The sequence below is a fragment of the Daldinia vernicosa genome, assembly GCF_022497035.1.
Source record: "Daldinia vernicosa strain CBS 139.73 unplaced genomic scaffold F5Y00scaffold_32, whole genome shotgun sequence".
Classification (NCBI taxonomy): Eukaryota; Fungi; Ascomycota; class Sordariomycetes; order Xylariales; family Hypoxylaceae; genus Daldinia; species Daldinia vernicosa.
In genome coordinates this window covers 264,964-284,447 of record NW_025953948.1, presented here as the reverse complement: position 1 = coordinate 284,447, position 19,484 = coordinate 264,964, and the positions used below count along the sequence as shown (strand labels likewise).

The 19,484-nt window shown below is 45.1% G+C and overlaps 7 protein-coding genes across 7 annotated transcripts; 4 read left to right on the top strand and 3 right to left on the bottom strand.

Annotated features, from left to right (window-relative positions):
- Positions 1-734: 734 nt before the first annotated feature.
- On the top strand, positions 735-1,409 carry F5Y00DRAFT_263357 (uncharacterized protein; the record flags this gene model as incomplete). The annotated part of the gene is made up of 2 exons (XM_048011495.1): positions 735-1,145; positions 1,224-1,409. The coding sequence occupies 2 exons, from the start codon at positions 735-737 to the stop codon at positions 1,407-1,409; spliced, it is 597 nt and encodes a 198-aa protein (XP_047863606.1).
- Positions 1,410-2,440: 1,031 nt separating this feature from the next.
- Positions 2,441-4,099, top strand: F5Y00DRAFT_271017 (cytochrome P450; the record flags this gene model as incomplete). Its single annotated transcript, XM_048012714.1, has 3 exons — positions 2,441-2,609; positions 2,661-3,120; positions 3,172-4,099. 3 exons carry the CDS (start codon positions 2,441-2,443, stop codon positions 4,097-4,099), a joined length of 1,557 nt encoding a protein of 518 aa, XP_047863605.1.
- Positions 4,100-4,580: 481 nt separating this feature from the next.
- Positions 4,581-5,242, bottom strand: F5Y00DRAFT_271012 (uncharacterized protein; the record flags this gene model as incomplete). The annotated part of the gene is made up of 1 exon (XM_048012713.1): positions 4,581-5,242. The coding sequence occupies one exon, from the start codon at positions 5,240-5,242 to the stop codon at positions 4,820-4,822; it is 423 nt and encodes a 140-aa protein (XP_047863604.1). The 3' UTR covers positions 4,581-4,819.
- Positions 5,243-6,021: 779 nt separating this feature from the next.
- On the bottom strand, positions 6,022-8,244 carry F5Y00DRAFT_253857 (MFS general substrate transporter; the record flags this gene model as incomplete). Its single annotated transcript, XM_048010107.1, has 9 exons — positions 6,022-6,170; positions 6,281-6,668; positions 6,727-7,205; positions 7,264-7,379; positions 7,522-7,526; positions 7,581-7,634; positions 7,695-7,940; positions 8,012-8,082; positions 8,139-8,244. The coding sequence occupies 9 exons, from the start codon at positions 8,242-8,244 to the stop codon at positions 6,022-6,024; spliced, it is 1,614 nt and encodes a 537-aa protein (XP_047863603.1).
- A 2,063-nt stretch (positions 8,245-10,307) lies between these two features.
- F5Y00DRAFT_240792 (uncharacterized protein) lies at positions 10,308-12,794 on the top strand (the record flags this gene model as incomplete). Its single annotated transcript, XM_048008301.1, has 3 exons — positions 10,308-11,701; positions 11,748-12,209; positions 12,265-12,794. Coding segments are annotated over exons 1-3 (2,062 nt in total), but the record flags the coding sequence as incomplete, so codon positions are not given.
- A 169-nt stretch (positions 12,795-12,963) lies between these two features.
- F5Y00DRAFT_240790 (DASH complex subunit Spc19) lies at positions 12,964-14,431 on the top strand. Its single transcript, XM_048008300.1, has 2 exons — positions 12,964-13,416; positions 13,509-14,431. The coding sequence occupies exons 1-2, from the start codon at positions 13,261-13,263 to the stop codon at positions 13,887-13,889; spliced, it is 537 nt and encodes a 178-aa protein (XP_047863601.1). The 5' UTR covers positions 12,964-13,260; the 3' UTR covers positions 13,890-14,431.
- Positions 14,432-15,254: 823 nt separating this feature from the next.
- Positions 15,255-16,362, bottom strand: F5Y00DRAFT_253856 (uncharacterized protein; the record flags this gene model as incomplete). Its single annotated transcript, XM_048010106.1, has 3 exons — positions 15,255-15,758; positions 15,851-16,141; positions 16,225-16,362. 3 exons carry the CDS (start codon positions 16,360-16,362, stop codon positions 15,255-15,257), a joined length of 933 nt encoding a protein of 310 aa, XP_047863600.1.
- Between the last annotated feature and the right edge of the window lie 3,122 nt (positions 16,363-19,484).

Here is a 19,484-nt window from a genome sequence, read left to right as displayed (position 1 = left end):
GACTCATTTTGGAGGAAATTGGGTTGTCACTTGAATGCAGTTCTAGTATAACATGATTGTATCGTTGTTACTACCTAGGTAGCTTGGTTAAGTAACAGGAATTACTATCCTAAAGACAGTCATGTATCCAAATATTAACACCATCGTACAATTTAAATTTATGACCTTGAACTAAGTAGGTTTCGTTCTTGCTAGTACCTATCACTCTAGGATGACACTCGTCACTTTTGGACAGTTCCAGGGTTGCTTTCTCACGAATACAAGGATAGGTAGTCCTCTGTGGTCAAAACTTCGGTCGGAAAGCCCATAGCAGATGGATTAGATCACCTACTAGTTGGATAGCAATGAGTTGCCATCGAGGGTATACTATAATTCAAACGGGGAATACCTCATAGCGCTTACCTGCATTTAAGGCTTGATTACGGTCATGTTTAGCCTTGCTTCGGGCGCCTACATATCCGGAGGCTTGAGAATACGACAGTTACACCAATTGCTATTGCGGTCGCTTTTAACTATTTAGAAAGATGACAAGTCTGAAATGTAACCGGCTGGCATCCACACAAATAACCTATCACGTACTTGTTTCCATCTACAAACAATAGAAGAACAAATCGTACTTCAGGCAAAACGATAGGCAATACTTTTCTATCGTCATATAATTTATGCAATCTTCATTTGCGAAATAGTGACATACCAGGTGTCTCTTTGCTCAGTTCCCATATTACTTCTTCAAGATGAAAACTGCCAATTTCCTCAAGTTTAACAGCCCTACAGTCCGTATCTGTTCCCCAAGTTACAGTTTCTGCTACATCTCATCGGTTTCAGCTAAATACAGTACCAACAAGCAGCAGCATATATCAAGCTCACGCAAAGGACCAATGGAAGCTTTCTTTGCCCAATATCCCGAATTCAACCACGATGAAACTGCGCCGATTTGGACCGAGTTTAAATCGTTATGTGAACATAAGAAATGGAATGAAAACAGCAAGGACAGAAAGGAAGCCCGGAATCAATTCCAGGATGCCATGATTGCCGAGTTTGGAAGGATATACGGCACCGATAATACATCATTGTCATCATGGCAGAAGCTTTGTCGTACTATCAAGGTTTCCCCTATCCCTCAAAACATCGTTGCATGTCAAAAGGTTCGCACCCTAAAAGATCCGGTTGCTACCCAGTTGCTATTAATAGCATTGGATCATAGACTAACAATATCTTGCCAGGAAGTTGTTTCGGCACACGTTAACCTCGTCGACCTTGTGGATTGTCAACGGACTGGAAAGCCCATTCATATATTCCCAAATCTTCAAGAACTCCGGAAATATACCTTATCCGAACGCAAGGTCTTCCCCATGTACAAAGCAAAGACACAGGGTCTTTTGAAATATCTTCTTCGCGAGATATTATAGGGGAGATAGATTTTGGAATACCTATGGTATTCGAAGATGGCTGATTTCAAGGTCGCGCTCTTACTCGCAGACGTTTAGGCTTCGACGTGGGGCCCATTCTTCATGTATCCCTCTATCTTGAACGAATAGTGAACAGAATGATATGTAATATACAATTAAGAATGATGGGTATGAAAGAGTTAGCAGTGGTCTCTCATATGAAGGATTATTTACCAAGTATGCATTCTATACTAAATCAGAACCATATGCATATGACTTTTATTGTCTGCAAGTTACCTTTCTGGACAGGTTTATAAGCTCCCACAAAAATGTTACCTCGGACGATTGTCACGGCAATGGTGAAAGTAACAAGTGAAAATATGGCGGAAAGCTTAACCTCACGAAGGCTAATAAACACACAAGGAATCTACATTGGAAAGCGTATAGCTGTAATCATAAGTATTATAGTGAAATTAGATTAGATAGCGAGACTAAGAGATAAACTCAACGCGTCGGAAATGGCATTGGGCGAGCACGATAACAGCCTCACAGCTGAGAGGCTGTTCTTCAAATCCTTGTGTCAGGGTATAGTGGCTGAGTGGATCGGGGGTAGCTACAGGGGTCTATTTACTATAAGAGGCGCGAAGCGCCCTCGTCCAAGGATAGAAGGCCAGGTGTTACTAGTTCAATACATCTATTACTTGGTCTACCTACCGACACTCACTCTGTATATGACTAGCCTCACCGGGCATTAATCCTGACACCTTATATAGCGTGCATTTAAGCTAGGACCCTGGAAACTGGCATTCGGTGCCAAGACATTTGATGTCCAGGTGGCTTAATATAATCGGCTAACCTAGATGTTATCCCCTTTCACAATTGTTGCTGACATAGCTCTCCTATTGACCGCTACTACGATGCTCACCAATAAAAAGACCAACTAGAGCTACCAACTGGAATAAACTAACTCTTTCTTAACCCTATACTTCTATACTTCATCAACAATAAGTCTCTCTTTACCTAGGCTTACTTAGTCAGCCTATACAAACATGATGTCTTTCTTCGGGGCCGCATTCTTAGGCGGGATTGTAGGCGCCTATATGTTTCTACGGGCACTCCTATACTTTACGCAAGACGCAAAAGAGCCGCCATCAATTGCGCACACAATCCCATTCATTTCTCCTATCTTAGGGATGGCTACTAAAAAAGCCAACTTCTACAGTATGATGAGGTGGGTATCACAGAATGCATCAGCATAGACTCTACTAATAGCATTCTCTAACAGAGATAAGTACAACCTCCCGCTGTACACACTGCGAATGCCCGGGTCGAGGATATACGTTATCAACTCTACTTCTCTCATTCCCGCAGTGCAGCGCCAGTTCCGCACATTGGCATTTACTGCTCTAGAGTCAAGATTGGCTCGAGATTTAATGGGCGTCAGTAAAAGCACGCACGACATTATATCTCACAATCTTGTGCGCGACGAGGGGTATCTAATGACATTCCCTAAATTTATCCATTCCGCTGTCAGTGCTGGGCCGGGACTGGATGCTATGAATAGGAGATCGGTTGAAGTGCTAGCCGAGTCTTTGGATAGACTGTCGGGTAAGGGGCCCGTGACGACTAAAATGTTCGAATGGACGCGCCATGAGCTATTAATAGCGACCACGGAAGGCGTTTATGGCCCCAATAATCCTTTTCGCGATCCAGCTATGGAGGGGGCTTGGTAGTAAGTCTCCCAACACCTATGTTATAGTTACCGTGGTACTAACCAAGATAGCAAATTCGAACCGGGCATCATGATGTTCGTGTTAAAGCTCTGGCCGCAGTTCCTTGCCAGGCAGAGCTTCGAGGCCCGTGAATACATGGGTAAGGTCTGGGAGCGCTACTTTGAATCCGGCGCGTATAAGAAAGGCTCCGAACTTGTCCAATGTCGGGTCAAGATCAACGAAGATTTCCAAATTCCTATTAAACAGACAGCTAAAATCGAAGTGGGCGGTTCGTTTGCCATCCTTGGTAACACCCTGCCATCTACTTTCTGGATGATATATCATATCTTCTCTGACCCCGTAGTTCTGGAGGACATCAGAACTGAGCTATATGAGCACGTAAAGGAAGTAGATGGGGTATGCACTATTGATCTTGCGGACGTCAAAGGTTCCTGTCCTATCTTATTCTCTACATTTAAGGAGATGTTTCGCTATAACGCGATAGGTGTCTCCGCTCGCATCGCAATGGAGGACCACATGCTCGATAATAAGTACCTCATCAAGAAGGGGAGTACAGTGATGATTCCATCCAGAGTTCAACATTCCGTCCCATCGGTATGGGGCGAAACAGTAAACGAATTTCACCATAAGAGATTCATACGACAGCCCGGAATCAAGGCACCCAACCCTATTGCTTTCCGTGGCTTCGGTGGGGGTACTACTCTGTGTCCGGGACGGCACTTTGCGTCCACTGAAGTCTTGATGTTCTCTGCCCTAATGGCTCTGCGGTTTGACATTTTTCCAGTAGGCGGGAGATGGTTGAGACCCACGACGAACAAGTCGCCCCTAGTAGCAGCGGTTCCTGTTCCGGATTGGGACATAGATGTTGAAATCCGCCCTCGGGATAGCAGGAAGTGGAAAGTCTCATATTCTGGCTGCAATACGGACTTGGAGATTTCGGTAGAAGATATTGGAGGAGTCAAGTCGGACGTGCCCTAGTAGTTATGCTTCCATTAATTAACAATGCTTTATATTGTTGCTGACGTTTTCGGGTGACTAGTTCGCCCACAGCTGTAGCTAAAACTAACCCATAACTTGCTTGCTGATTATGGGTCCTATAGAGACATGTTCTAGACGCTCTGATGCTGGCGTCAACTACAGTCTTGGTTATACCAATAAGCTCTCTTGGGAAGGTAGCATAGCCAGGCTAGCTTGCTAGCTATAGTCCAAATCAATTGAACCAGCCTATAGACAAAACATCGCGAACTAAATTAGGCATTGCAAAGCTAAGAAGTCCGTTTTTATCACGTTGTCGCTGGTTCCCTCAGGAGAACTCTCGCGTATAAGAAGTCCCGGCATCGACGCGCTTGAACTTTTAAATTTTCTTATTCACCAGTGTCACTACTCCCAAGCCAAGTCCTCGCAATCTAATTCTCCTCATATTTCAAGAAGAATCATGAAATTCGCATCGTTTGAACAAGGTAATTAGTGTATAACCTATTCCGATAGTGGAGCATGCGCCCGGCGGGCATAGTACCTGCTGAAGCTTTACTAACGAATCATAGCTTGCAACATTTTTTATCACAGCACATTGAGCCTCTCGTTTTCTATTTTAAATACCCCTTGCATTCATACTTGGCTTCTACTCCCGTTATTTCTAGAATGCTGATATATTCAAACATTATCAGAAAAACAGGGTACCTAGTATGCTTCTAAAGCTTATGCTGGTGGCAAGGATGTTGTAGCATCAACACTCAAGTGTAATAGTTGTCTTTCCATATAAGCGAGAGCAGAAGTTGCAAGTACTTGTAGTTTATGATCTAGGGGCAGTTGCAAAGGATGTTCCTTTTGATCGGCTGGCGGATTAAGATCGGTTTCGCTAAGACGCTGCATGAAGCTACAAGCTCGCGTCGATCGCTTTGCGCAGTTAACACAGGGTTCTCCTAGGCCTTGTGAGACACACTTTATATGTGCTTGCCGGCACCTCTCGCAACTCGTAATAGCCTTTGATCTTCCTCTTTTGCGCTTCTGTGGGAGTTGCTTCGCTTGTTCTTTTCTTGTTGGCTGAGGGCCTGTAGCACTCATAGACCTTCTTCTACATGGCGGATGATCAGGGAGAGGAACGCGCTTTTTCACAGCCATAGTGGCTTAATCATAACAGTGTTTCAGCTATTCAGTATGGTGAGGTGGTTTGATATCACGCTTTGCGAACACTGCTTAGCTTACGGGAGGTATGAATTAGTTCAGCTCGGGACGAGGTAACTCGTGTTCAAAAGTCTGTAGCGAGGAATAAATTTACTTCTATTATAAATATTGAGCGACCATATGGTAAGCATTGAAGATAAAATGTACCAATAGAGAAATATCTGAAAGGATACCCAATAAAGCCATCTTTTACACCACCGCCTGTGATCCGGACCTTTATGTACCTTTACCTCCACGCATACATACAGAGGTATTTCGGCTGAGGGTTAAGTATTGGGCTTTTAGCAAATCTGGCTAGATATATGAGAGAAAACCACCAGCGTATATTGCATTATCTTCGTAAAAATTGCTTCTATGTATGTGAGTTTTGAAAAGAGCCAACACGATAAAGATCCGGGCTAAAAGTCTTACACATCTAATCCTGGCAAGACTATGTGCGATTAAAAATGGTTGCACGGCTTTGTTTAAGCCAACAGTGGCTGGTTCCGCTATAAATATAGTGGTGTGCTACCTGAGTTCGGTGGATGGGCTACTATCCGACCTTCAAATTAGCGTATACTTCATACAGTGTTAGTACTGTATTAGAGATTTGCGGATGTGCCAAATTTTTGGCCAGTAGACACTTTATGAGCATTTTAAGCTAATCAATTAAATTAAAACTCCTATGGAATATAGCTTTTCATTTTTCTAAAGCATAATATATATCCGTATGTCTTTTAGAAACTGTGTTTAGTTCTAATCTTTGACATGAATCGCCGAATCTGTTTGCCGCGCAGTAGGAACACGATAAGCATCAAGTTGTTGGCTAAGAACACTCCACCAAATGCCCCTGCAATTATTGCTGCGTAGCCGCTTTCGGTTACCCCTGAAATAATGTTAGCAATTTATTCCTTATGTGAACGGAAGTTAGGAAAATAGGATTTCCAGAAGTTAGAACTGCTTGTGGGAGGCGAGGAGATTCACGAGATTTCATACAATCGAGAACGCCATAACCCAGGCCGAAGCTGACGGCCTGCTTTCCAACATTTATCGCAACAAGCATCTCGGACGTATCGCTGTTATAAGAATCAACAGCATACGCCAATGTGAAGCAGTAATAGAAATAACCGCCGAAAGATGCCAGACCAGATCCGATAAAATAGCCTATCCAGTGTAAGTTAAGTTCCGCAGTGAGCCCGTAAACGACTAAACCCGCTGGGCCTATTATCATAGCGGGTAGCATGACTCCTAATCTCATCTCAGCTTCGCGAATACCATTATTGCGTCTGGTCAAGTAACCCGCTAATCGATCCGACGAGGAAGTAAAGGGAAGCGCAAGAAGGAACCCGATGAGAGATCCAAGCGACTGCACGCCGGAGCTAGCCTATAAATAATCATTAATTGGACATCTTTATTGGGACGAAACAGAACTTGACACATACTTCTGACCAGTTGTACGGAGGTGCGGTTATCTTGATTGGGAAGACGTAGTTAAAGGCCAATGCACCTAACCCTATGATAGTTCCGAAAGAGGTGATAACCCATAGGACTTGGGGGACTAGAAAATAGGTGAAAGGTCGCCATAGGAACGTATGAAGACGAACGTCTGGATCAACGCGACCCCATGGGCTAAGTGTTGATAGGAACGTTTTTCGTTTCGGCATACTTGCCGCCCGCTCAACGACCGAGTCGTTAGGCTTTTCGAAGGCATTAGGCGCGATGTCATTCGAACGCTCCGTAGAGGTGTCGTGGACCACATGCGCCTCCCGATCGTAAGATGTTTCTTCGACGAAGAAGAATGCAAGGATGAATAGTGCACTAGCGAACGCGAGAATGACGTAAAAGAAGAGCCTCCAAGAGTATTTGGTTGGTAGCATATATGCAGCCGGTATCGTTGACATGGAGGCGAAGCACATGCCGACTGTTTTAAATAACGTAAGTAGAAGCTCCAAAGCCTTAAGTAGTGGTCACTTCCATACATGTATAGTAGCCAATGTGTTTCCCTCGCTCGTGAAGGAAGAATATATCTGACACGAGCTGAACAGGTAAAGCTTCGCATATGCCAGCACCAAAACAGTGTATAATCCGACCCGCCCTATTAGAAGTTTGATGTCAACAGTGGCATTGGTTCGCCGTCCGGTCTTAATATCCCCGTGATCGGACGCTCGAGAGTATCATAGAAGGCGATAGGATAAGCTGACTTACTACGAATAATTAGCTGGAAATAATGATTTAACGATATCTAGGAAGATAATAGGAATATTTAGGTCTTGGAAACATGGATTTCTATACGTACCATTAGTCCACCAAAGTCATTAGCTTGAGAACATCCAGCAAGGCCAGCAATGAACTGAATTAGAAGAGATTAGCTGGGAAATCAACCCTTTCCAAATTCATAGACTAAACCTACAGCTAATAATGATCCAAGCATCACAGGTCTCCTTCCGAACTTCAGGTATAATGGCACGAGGATAAAGGAACTAAAGCCATATGCGAGATTGGGATATGATATAAGCGTCGATGCTTCCGCAGGGGTAATATCGAATAGCTCAGACCATAACGTCAAATAGGGGCCGGGACCCAATAGCGCTGCATTTCCGAGGAAGCTGTAGGTGCAAATAACGACCAGTATCATTATCTTCTTGGACTTCGACCACTGTATAATTGTTAAAATCGTGAATTATAAATCTCGGATCTCAGAATCAACTTCGCGGGCCTAGAACATACCTGCAACGGGTCATTAGGGTCTTCGGCGGGCACAGGGAAAAGCGCCTGGCCGTTATAAGAATCATCTCCTTCTGTTTCCCAACTCGTCAATGATTGATGGTTGGATATGACGTCGGGTGTTACTAACCCACGGTCTGGACATTGACAGTCCCGGGAATATCTTCTTCGTGTGCATGGCTACGCACCAGATGCGTTGTGCGGTTTTGAGGCCCAACGACAAGTCTACGAGCCATATCGATATGTAACACACGATAACCTAGCGGATAACATATAGGGGAAAAGTGATATCTAGGAGGAGAAGAAAAGCGACGCTGGGTATTTCACATGCTTTGATGGGGGCGGAGCTTGTTTTATATGTCCTTCCCATGGGACGATAAACAGGTACCTAACTTGATACTTACCACAGACATTCGGCAAATCCTAAAAGCCATCGTTTTTCTTGTTAGATGAGCTTACTAACAGATTATCATCTACGTGACGTCGTATACAGGCTGTGGCATCCGTGCCGAGATAAAACATTCGTAGATATCTATAGGTGCCAATTCTACGATAGTTAAGGGTGATTGCATTATTAAATGAGTCTTGTGTTGCATTTACCCCGCGCATCGTAGCTGTGCGGAAGTTGGCGTTGATGATCTGATCTTTAGCCATCATAGTTTAATTGAACTCCCGTGTGGAGGTATTTACCGTTCCTGGACTACTCGGGGTACAAATTAATATACTTGGAGCCGGTGAAGCAACGAGGGGTCATACAAGGTTGATGGCTCGACCTTCTGCTCCGCATAATACATCAGCCCAGCCTGGCCACGAATTGCCTGCGTTCAAGTACAGGAAATGATGGTCGACTTCACTGTGCATTCAAGTATGTCTTATCAGGTCGAATACCTAACGCAATCAATGGACGTGGAGTTTATGATATTTTGTTATCTTCGAAGATCTTGTCTTGGTCCACTTTTATCCCTTTTCACCCCCTTTCGGGGCTCCTTATCGAGAAGAAGTTCAACCAGAGCAAGGGGTTTTGGGCTATCATGGCTACTCTTTCAGTTACCGGCATACTCGGCGTCCCTCGAGAATACAGTCGTAATCACTACGTTACCTTTCATTACTCAACACTTGGAGCTAGGCGACAACTACGTCTGGGTGACGAATATGTTTTTCCTGGAAGGGTATATAGGCTTTAAGTCTACTATATGAATGATCCGAACGCGCTCAAGAAGAGCTTGTATGGTCTTTTCCCTTGCCTACGCGGGACGAGATCATTAGTGTCTATAGCGATAGTTTACAGCGAGTACGGTAGATCTCGATCGTCTTCTTAGGGTTATCGTTTCTACTCATATTTCTTGAGAAACAAATCAAGCTACGCACCAGCCTCAAAACCGAGTTTAGCACAGAGAGAAATCAAAAGAGGCATGATATCGAAGTGTGTAAAAAGTGAGCGGGGATAAGAGAGGCGCAACCGATAAACCCAGTAATAATCATAGAAACAAGTTCGTTTAGGAACCTAAGCTTATACGACGCGTAGTGTATCCCAACCAATTGGCGTCGCCATATGTCTAGTTCGGTTCCAAATACGGCAACTATTATCTTGTTGGTCATCTTCACCCAGTGATGCAATGCGCGCCATCAAAGGCTGCTAATAAGCTGCTCCAGTCAAATCTCTACAATATTCGCTTTATCACTCATTGCTATTTTATATGATTGTACATTTACTGGCTGTACTCAGTAAACTACACGAGGACTCCCCGGGGACCTTCGGCAGTCGGCGTGGATCCGGATACTCCACTTTAATAATCCCGGTGCCGGGGTGCCACGAGGAGCAAAAAGGGCCATCTTACTAAGTATATGTCGATGAATATCCACTAGGTAGGACGTGTGTGTGTTTAACGCCGTGGCCGACCTCCCTAGGGGTATACGGCGTGTAAGGCTACCGTGTTATTATACGAATTGGACCTTAAGAGGCGCACATAATAATTCGAGCTGTTATAACCTTAATCACCATATGGGGGTCTTACAGGCCCCCGAGTCAAGAAGACCGTATTTCAATAATAATGAAATTTAGATGTAACTTTAGAACTTCATTTAGAAGACGATTCACGCTCAAAGGCTCCTTTTGCCTTATACTACTTTCAGACTTTACGAATTCAAGTATGACGGACGTTATCGTTTCGTCGATCTGCTTATATGCATACCCGAAAAATATCTTTAGCATATATCTCGGGTTTGGTTGTAATATTATGCTTATAACAAATATTTAAATATGTAGAACACTCCAATCCTGCGCAGCCTACCGGTGAGTTGGCATACAACCCTCTCGCATTCGCATAGAGGCTATGCTTCTGCTAAGCCCCTAAATCATAATGTACCTATATTATAGGTTGGAAGTGAATGATCTCGCATGATGAGTTCGGCTTTCTAGATATATTAGTTCTGGCTTTCGCATACTCGCATCCAGAAGGCGAAAGCCAGCGCTAATATATTCTAGGCGGCGCCTATGTTTCCCCATCTTTTTCCAAACATTTTCTCGTCAAGCTTCAGTGGCTATAGCGGATGGCGATGTGCTACCAACTTGTCGAGAGATATTCTGCTTGCCATTGCATATATTACCTACATGCCATAGATAAATGTCTCGCCTATGGTCAGCCAGGACATCACATAACGAAACGGACCATTCTAGTGGGATATGCATGTCATGAACACGACAAATTATCTAGTAACCCGAAAGCCGACTCAAATTTTCGAACCAACGAAGCATCAAACTCAGTTTCCCGTCATCATACGAGAACAGATACTTTACCCGACACCGCTCAAGCGCTATTTGAGTTAGAAAATAAAGATAAAGCTGAAGGTAAAGGAAAAGGGAAACAACTATCAGAAAATAACCCTGGTCCCAAACTGGTCCCTAACCCTAATTACATACCAGCACCTCGTGCACTCTATGCGGGTTCATGTTCGTCAGACTCAAAAACGCATCCTAGCCTTACGGAACATGATAAACCAGTTGATAACTCTGGCAACAAGGAAGATTCCGACGATGATCTTTCTTCTATAGAGGCATTCCTCTTTGATGATGATAATGACAAAGCCAGCTTAACCTCTCTTAGCTCACTTGGATCTTCGACAGCTCTTGAACATCTCACAGACGGATTTCTATACGATAGATACCTTCAGGACCTATGGCCTCAGGTAGTCCTCCGGTCGCCGTCCGCGGCGAAAACGAAGGAGGAAGTATCGTTGTTGATCCTGCGATATAGCCTAGACCTACAGAGATTGGCTCGAAAACAAGAAACTCCAGAAGACTCTACAAACTTGCAAATAAAAGCGAGTCAATTTGTGAAGCGTAAGCGGCATTACTTGTCCCGAGAAATTTACAAGCAATTTTGGTTGCCTCTGTCAGCAGTTGGTCAGCCTGTAGGTGAAAATGATGCGCCAGGGAACGATCCTGGCGTTGAGTCCGACTCGGACAACGATCAAGAACCAGACGTTGATCGATTCATCAGCTTAAAGTCGTTCTTGTTTGACACCGAACCATTTCTCATTTTCAAGGAAAATGTACGAATCTTCGTTGAGCGGTCTTCTCCGAGTCTGCAAACTTCCTGGCTTGATTCTATGCGGATTAGGTTTGATAACATGATAACACTCATCAACGGCAAAGCTCCCCGGCCGGGGATGAGACGGCTTCAATGGACTTGCGTAAGAGGTTTCTATCCTAAGTTTTAAGAGGTCCTAACGGAAATAGAGCTGCGGCCTTCGAATATACGACGACTATACCGAGACTCAATCGGGCGCTCTCGATAATCTTGAAAAGATTTTATCCAGCTATGGCGCACGGTCAAGGAGTTCAGGTGATATCGAGTCGAACAATCCACCACCAAATAGCAAGTCAAATAAGGGCGGGTTATCAGAAATATGGCGTTCTTTTACTCTCGACGCTAAACTGCCACGCTTCTGGTTGAGAAAAGACTATTGGGAACCTGGGAAATGTCGTCGGACGCCCGGAATAAGCCTTGAACTGGAGCACAATTATCTTCTTGCTTGCGTTCCATTCGGACGATGGGTTTCGAAGCTACATCAACAGGAGATTTGTACTATCCTTTCAGACCAAGACTTCTTTTCGCTGCTTCGGATGTTATACCATGCCAACCGTCGTAGACTCTCGCTATCATGGATGAGGAGAGTAAAGAGCATCGACTTCGTTCAAGTATGAGATTCGAGGATCATGCTGGTTAAGACACTAATGCCTTTGTTTTTTTTAGTTCGATGTGCACCGGTCGGGGGTTGCGGCGATACGTTCTAAACCGGCCTTACCACCTAAGGAATTGAAGGACCAGTACCAGTATGATCCAATGCCGGCGGATCTGGTTCCTCCGATTGCGTCAAATATGCTGGTTCACTTCTTGGAGAATCCAACACACGCGAGCGTACTTCCGGATTTATATAAAAGGATACCGAAAAAACTGCGACAAAAGCTAGCACCGTGTCAAGTGACGGGAATGTCGATTGGATGGGGAATCGAGTTTGTTGAGGGTATAGATTCTTTCATGTTTTTTATATTCGGAAGTGCCTTATTTCTTATCTGCTTTATAGTCGCCGTTGGGTGGTCTGTTATTAAACAAGACGTCCAAGGTGGCTTTGGAATAGGGGGTTTCATCTTGGCTTTCATGTTATTTTGTGGCGCCATCGTCCACTCCGCACTCGATTCTCAAATCCTGAAGTAGAGCATGGTTCGCTTCAGCTAGGATTTACTCTATCCTATAAGAATAGCTTATATTATGTTATAATGTGGCATAGTTTGATAGCATGCCTATAACTACCTTGTGTGCCAAAAGCTGAGAAGCTACCATTGTACAACTTGATAATACGGTCTGATATAAACACCAATAATTAGTATTGATATTCAAGTAGGATGAGTTGATATTAGTTAACTTAAATGTTAAGAATAATTAAATTATGCTGAATAGATTGTATAAGACATGAATCTCAACAAAGCAAAGTCGGTTTAAACTCTGCATCACCAGTATAAAAGCCGTAAAGCCCCACCATACTTGCGTCCCGCCCCGCAATTTGTTGCCCGTTACACCTGTCAATCTGCACAAGTAAACACTATACACACAAGGAAACAACAACTATGCGATTGCACATGCGCAACTAAAGCCAATTACTCCATCTTTTTAGAGCTTAGCTCAGACTTTGCGCATTCCTCTTCCTCTACTCACTCTTCAACTATCAACCTGAAATAACCACCGCGCCCAATGGCGACCACAACAACCTCAACCAACGCGGCCACATACGGGGACTGCGTAGCCGCGCTTCGCACCTCGCTCTCCTTCCTCGAATCCTCCGTCTCTACCCTCGGCACCGGCGTCGCAGACTACCCTCGCCTCGTCACCGTGCTCAAGAGCGTCCGCGTACGTTTCCCCCAAATTCCCGCTCTACTATCTAACCTACCTACCCACCTACATATGTAGCTAACAGCCAACCACCGTTGCAAAACAAACAGCACTACGAACTAATCCCCCAACCCGCCCTCGTCGCCGCCGAGGCCTCTCTCCGCGACGAAATCGGCCCCGCCATAACAACCCTCCTCGACCGCGCCGACGCGCACATCGAGCGCGCGGAGCGGCGCATCGAGGCTTTACGGGCGCGGTCGGAGCTGCAGCAGGGGCGCATGCATTCTACTTCCTCCAACTCCAACCCAACACCTACCTCCTCCACCGCCCGCAACAAAGGCAAAGGAGGCGCCGCAAGACGAAGAACCGAAACCGAGGGCAAGCTCAAGGCGCGGCAGAAGGAGGCCCTGCAGTACAGCGTCGAGCGCCTGGAGCTCGAGGTCTTGCAGAAGGAGCGCGAGCTGCGGAAGAGGCTGGATGCGGCTACTTGAGGGAGGGGGTTTGTGCCCCACGGTGTAATGAAGTAATATGGCGAGATGGATATATATACCTGTACTACGAGGAGGTAGCACTACGGTCCCGTTTAAAAGGGGCGAAGTTGTATCCACGCACGAAAGAGCCGCGAGATACTAAGGGTGGGTATGAATCCTTATAACTACTCCTAAACTTCGGCATACTCTAGATACCTCAGGCTAGGACGGGAAGGTAAATCACGGCGCGCGGCACCTATCCGCTATGACGGTTCTCCGCGACTGTGGGGAGATTGGTTGGCCTTCTGTGTCAGACTGCTTGTACTAGCTATTATGTAGCAGTAAAGACGTTGACGACTTATAAAGAGCTACAGTCATATAAGGGAAGCGAAGAGATAGGAAATGCCCAGAAATAGATATTATCTGAGGAAGACGTGGAGGAAGGTATTAGGACTGGTACGCTCGTCAAGGAAGAATATCATAAGTTGCTGGGGAATTATGTAGTTTGACCTAACCTAATAAAAAAACTACGCCTTTTGACCGCTCCTCATCACGGTCTAAGCACTGCCCTCATATTTTCAGTTTCACTAAACTTTACAGCCTTATAGCACATTGTGTATGTTACAATTCATCCAAGACACCTAGTACATATGACAACATTTGTAATACATTTATACTATACTTAGGATCCCATCTAGTTAATCCCAAAATACAGATGGAAGCCCATAGCTTAAAAACATGGGAACAGATTTCTCGGGGTATTTGTACATACACAGCAGCACCTTCAACACGCACACACAAATCTTTAATAGTGTTCTTTCATTGATTGACACCAGAGCTTAACCACCTATCTCCTGGAATCCGTGAACCAATGGCGTGACGTTCGTTAAAAATCCCTTTCGTCCACAAGGCTTTCCCATCCAACTTGCCCCAACTTCGCCGATTCTCAACTAAATATACGTATGTGCTCCGAAGGGGCGCCGAAAACGAGCGTTTCTCCCGCAAGTCATTCGCAGGGCAACGAAGGAGGTTTGTGTTTCTCTGTATGCCGCACCGGAATGACTCGGTCGTCGGCAGAGATGTGGAAAGGGAAGAAAATAAAATAAAAAGACAATAAACAATTAGCCGGCCATCGTGTGAATAATAGTAGAAAAAAGAGCTTTGCAAAAGTGGGAAAAGCTACATCCGGTAATGTCGGTAAACCCCGATTTTACTCCAACCAACGCATGTCCGTGGCCCAGCGTTTCGTTCGCAGCCTCCAAAACCCATTCAAATACAAGCGCTCTCCCCTCGTCGTATGGGAGGGAGATTCAGGATATATCATTCAAACGACTGCGTCCCAATTCAAATAAATCCAAGCAAACATCCGTCAGCTTATTAGTATTCTCATAATAATATGAGATAGTTGCTGGGTGCTATGCCTGTCTCGCCGCTTTCCTTCTTGGCTTGCCACCACCGACCGCTTACGTCGCTCACTTCAAGTATTTCGTGTTTCGAGAAGGAAATTTCATTAGCATCGTCGGGGTTAGCTTCGTAGCTGTAGATAGCCTTCGCACGGTATGGGTACTCGGTCGGGGCTGCAATTTCTGGCTCGTTCTGCGCGGGCGATGGTGTCTTGTTAATGCCGCCGGGGAAGCCAGAAGCACCACCCGAATTACGTGTGGCATTGCCGTTGAATCCTCCGACGGGAGATGGGTTTTCAAACCCATTAAGTTGGGCAGAAGTATACATCTGCGGGGGTTGGACAGATGTAGATGTTTCGGGGCGACCACCATATCCTCCATTCATTGTTTGTCGGCCCATTGGCGACTCCTTGGCCAGAGCAAAGGAGTCGATGTAGGCGCGTGGTACGGCGGAGGGCGCAGAGCCGAAATAAGCAAGCCATACGATCTAGAATATGAGTTAGTATATTGCTTGCGTGAATATTTGCATCCACATCCTGAAGGGCTATGCAGTGGAGATGATTAGGATTGGATACTTACATTGACCATGGAGAGTAGAATGAAACCCGCGGCAGCAGCCTCCCTAGCCCCCTCAGAAGAATAAACCAAAGAAGTAACAGAGGAAGTTGTAGCGATAAGACCGACAGATATATAGCCGACGATCGCGACATGATACGTCTGAATGGAATCGGATGCTATTACAACGAATATGCCGCCTATTAAAGGTAACATGAAAACGATTGCAAACCATGTATACGCCGGGAAAGGATTCCTGACGGTTGCGTGTATTTGGCCTATAATGGAACTGATGAAGGAGATGACCCATGCGAGCTAATAAACAGATGTGTAATTAGTAAAGAGGCGCTTGGATCAATCAATACGATGATAATCGAAGTGACAGGTTCAGTACTTACCAAGGCGATAGAGATCGTTGCCAGAGCAAAAGGATCACCGATAACATTGGACATATTCATGCCCCTACGGCGATAACTTGCCCTAGAATTTTCCATTTTGCGCAGCGAAGGAGAATGCAAAGAGCCGTACGGGGGCATAAGGAAAGAGAAAAAAGCTTATGAGCTTCAATCGAGCAATCAATATTCAAAACCTGGTAAATCGTAATTGGCTATTCGAGCGTGCGGCGCAAAGGAGATACGCAAGTGTTATCAAGTCGTGGACTCTGTCGATCTCCCGTAGGTAGAACGTGGCTGTGTTCAGAAAGGTTGCGGAGACTAAAAATACCAATTAATTGGTTGGTGCTTTGAGCGATTCGTTGAATGGTTGATTTTGAGGACCCAAGCTTGGCGGGATGTCGGCTGAGTTAAATTATCTACAAAGGAGTGACTAGAGTGGGAGATTCGAATAGGTTGAGTTGTCGTTAAAGAGGGCGAACAAATGGAAAATGCCGTTGAATAAAACGTGGGAAGGTTTTTCTTTTCTTATCTTTTTTTTTCGGATGGTCGCTAAAATAACGTGCTTGGTAGATGTCGTCGCGCACTATAATAGATTGTCTTGACGTTTATGCGACCGCGTACCCTTGCGAACTTAGCTCGGAGTGTCTTCCACGTCGAAAAGAAATTAAGAATCGAAGTCAATTCTGTTATATGCGATCCAGAGTCCAGTCGTTAAAAGCATTAAAGGTCGGATAGAGGGTGGAGAAAGCCTATAGTTGAAGCGCTGAGAGAGTTTATTGCTGTCGAGGGGTCCTTGACTTTGAAGACCGAATACCGAATTGGCTGACCCGAGTTGGAAACGTCTTTGCAGTGATAAGGCGACAAATGAGGCGGGTATTATTATATCGGTTACGGTCCCGAGTCGAGAATGTGGACGGGGGCGAGAAACTTAGAGTTGGTTGGCCTTATTCTTATCTTCTAGTTCTTTCATGCGCCGTGGCTGTCCTTCTCTTTTTTCTTCCCGACTAGTAGCAAACAACACACACACGCTGCAGCAACCCCTTTCTCCTTCGCAGTTCCTGACAGCGCTATAACCCTTCACTGGAAACCACCGGCCACAATATGTACGTCGTGAGAAGCGAAGTTGGATCGTCCCACTGTTGCAAAGCCTGGCTGAGAATCGAAGAAAATGATTGACAGAATAGGCTCGTCTTCGCGATGACGGGGTTGGAGGGAAATGGGGGGGAAAGAAGGGACGGGCAAAAGAAGCGTAGAAAGGAATAGGAAAGGATGGGGTGGTAATGGTAAATGGTTCAAGGAAATTCAACCAGTCAATCAAATCGACTGGAGAAGGGGACGTAAAGTTGGATGGGTGGAACGTGCCTCTTCCCGGGGGTATTAAGCAGACTGACAGAATCGCAATCTAAGTTCCTGACGAACTGCTGTGATCAATGTAATGCATGGTATAAGAGGGGGCAGAAAGTACAAGGAAATATCCACTTAGTTATACTAATAGTACTGATGGCAGATATAGTATCCACATACAATCCTTTTGTATTAGATCTAATTAGGATTTGTACTATGGCTAACAGTATATACAGGAGGCCTTCTGTTGAATTAGTGTAATTGAACGGGGGACGATGGGGCTTACGCAAATTCCCCTGGTTAGGTACCTAGCCGATACCTATTGAAGTTAGCAGGTCTCCTAGGTGGACCTAGCATCTATTCATTTCACCCTAGTCCTCCAGATTGATTTGACCAGGGAGTTCAATGAGCTAGACTGAGCTAGACTTAGGTATCTGGGTATGTACATAGATGCGTTATCATTGGCTTTGAACATGCAGACATGTTAGACGCAAAGTCGCAAACACAACGTATCTTCCATTGTGCCATTTACATTTGGCCCCCGTCCAACTTTTCTTACACGCTATTACCTACATAGCGTTTAAGCAGTTTTGACGTCGGAAAGGCTTAACTTCCTGTGACAACATATCCGAATACTTACTAGGTAGTAAAGAGATTTACAAATACACACGGACGACGTAAGATATGATCCGCTCTTTTTTGTAAACCAGGGCGCTAAAGCAGGAACACGACGAATCGACATCCCGAGTCTACTAGGTGGCGGCAATGTGGTGGAATGCAGTGGTTGAATTGGCCATGGTTGGGCGATTTGTGAGTTGGGGAAGACGGAGTCGCATGCTGGCCGACTGGTGTTTGAGATTTAGCTAGGATCTAAGGGCGTCTGCCAAGGAAGAAGGGGATGCAAGGTCTCGGGACCTCTTGATGACTTGCTACTTCGGTGAAAATCTGACATGTTAAAATATAGAAGAACCAACCTAACTTCTCCTGCCTTAATCCTTCGAATGATGTATTCACCGCTCATACATATCTGTATGCTTTCTTGAACTTAACGACTGCAAATCTGATAGATCTAGGTAATGTTTAGAGTGGGATAGTAACAGCCGCACATACGTATTGGATCAGGGAATGGAACCAGCTGGTTCCCGATGGCGTCCGTGATTCCCCGCCGGGTTGTCAGCGTAGAGTAAGTTGAGAGTAGTTAGTGATGGCTTCCGATAGGGTGGTGACCTACCTCTGGGAGCAAGATCGGTAGAAGTTTCACAACGCTCTTCAGACTCCCGTAGTTACAGGGCTCCCCATAGTGGTGGGTTGCAATGATGTAAGTATGGTTAAGGCTTGACCAGTCGTAACAACTTTGTAGTCACGTTAGTTGATTACTAGTGCATGTATTCACATTCTACTATGGTTTGAATGATATCGGAATTTGCATCAGCGACGTGCTCTGCGTTGCAACACGTTTCAAAGTGGATATGTTATGGATCTAGTTAGTTACTACACATACTTCGAAGAAACACCATAAAGAGAATGACGCCAACCGTAGTTTTAAACCTCCATCTTGAGATCATACCCTCTTACGTATGGTCTGATCAAGATCAATGAAGACTAATCATGAGCCACCTTTGCATCAGTTATGAATCAAGAATCCGAACCGATTTCCGGTAATAAGAAGTTAGTGGCATCACATACACGTGTACATACGCCATGCATCATCCTTTAACTCCTGCTCTACATAGTAGGTGATCGTTGCAGACGGCACAGACCTTCCTTTTAGTAGGCCAAGAGGCTCTGCATCTGCAGCTTAGATCAGTTCTGAGTTTGGATGTGTTTCTTCCAAGCGGATCAAAAGTCTCCTGGATCTGGGCCTTTTGATCTTCATTGCGACCTTTTATGCATACCATACCTTGAGCAAAAGTGATAGG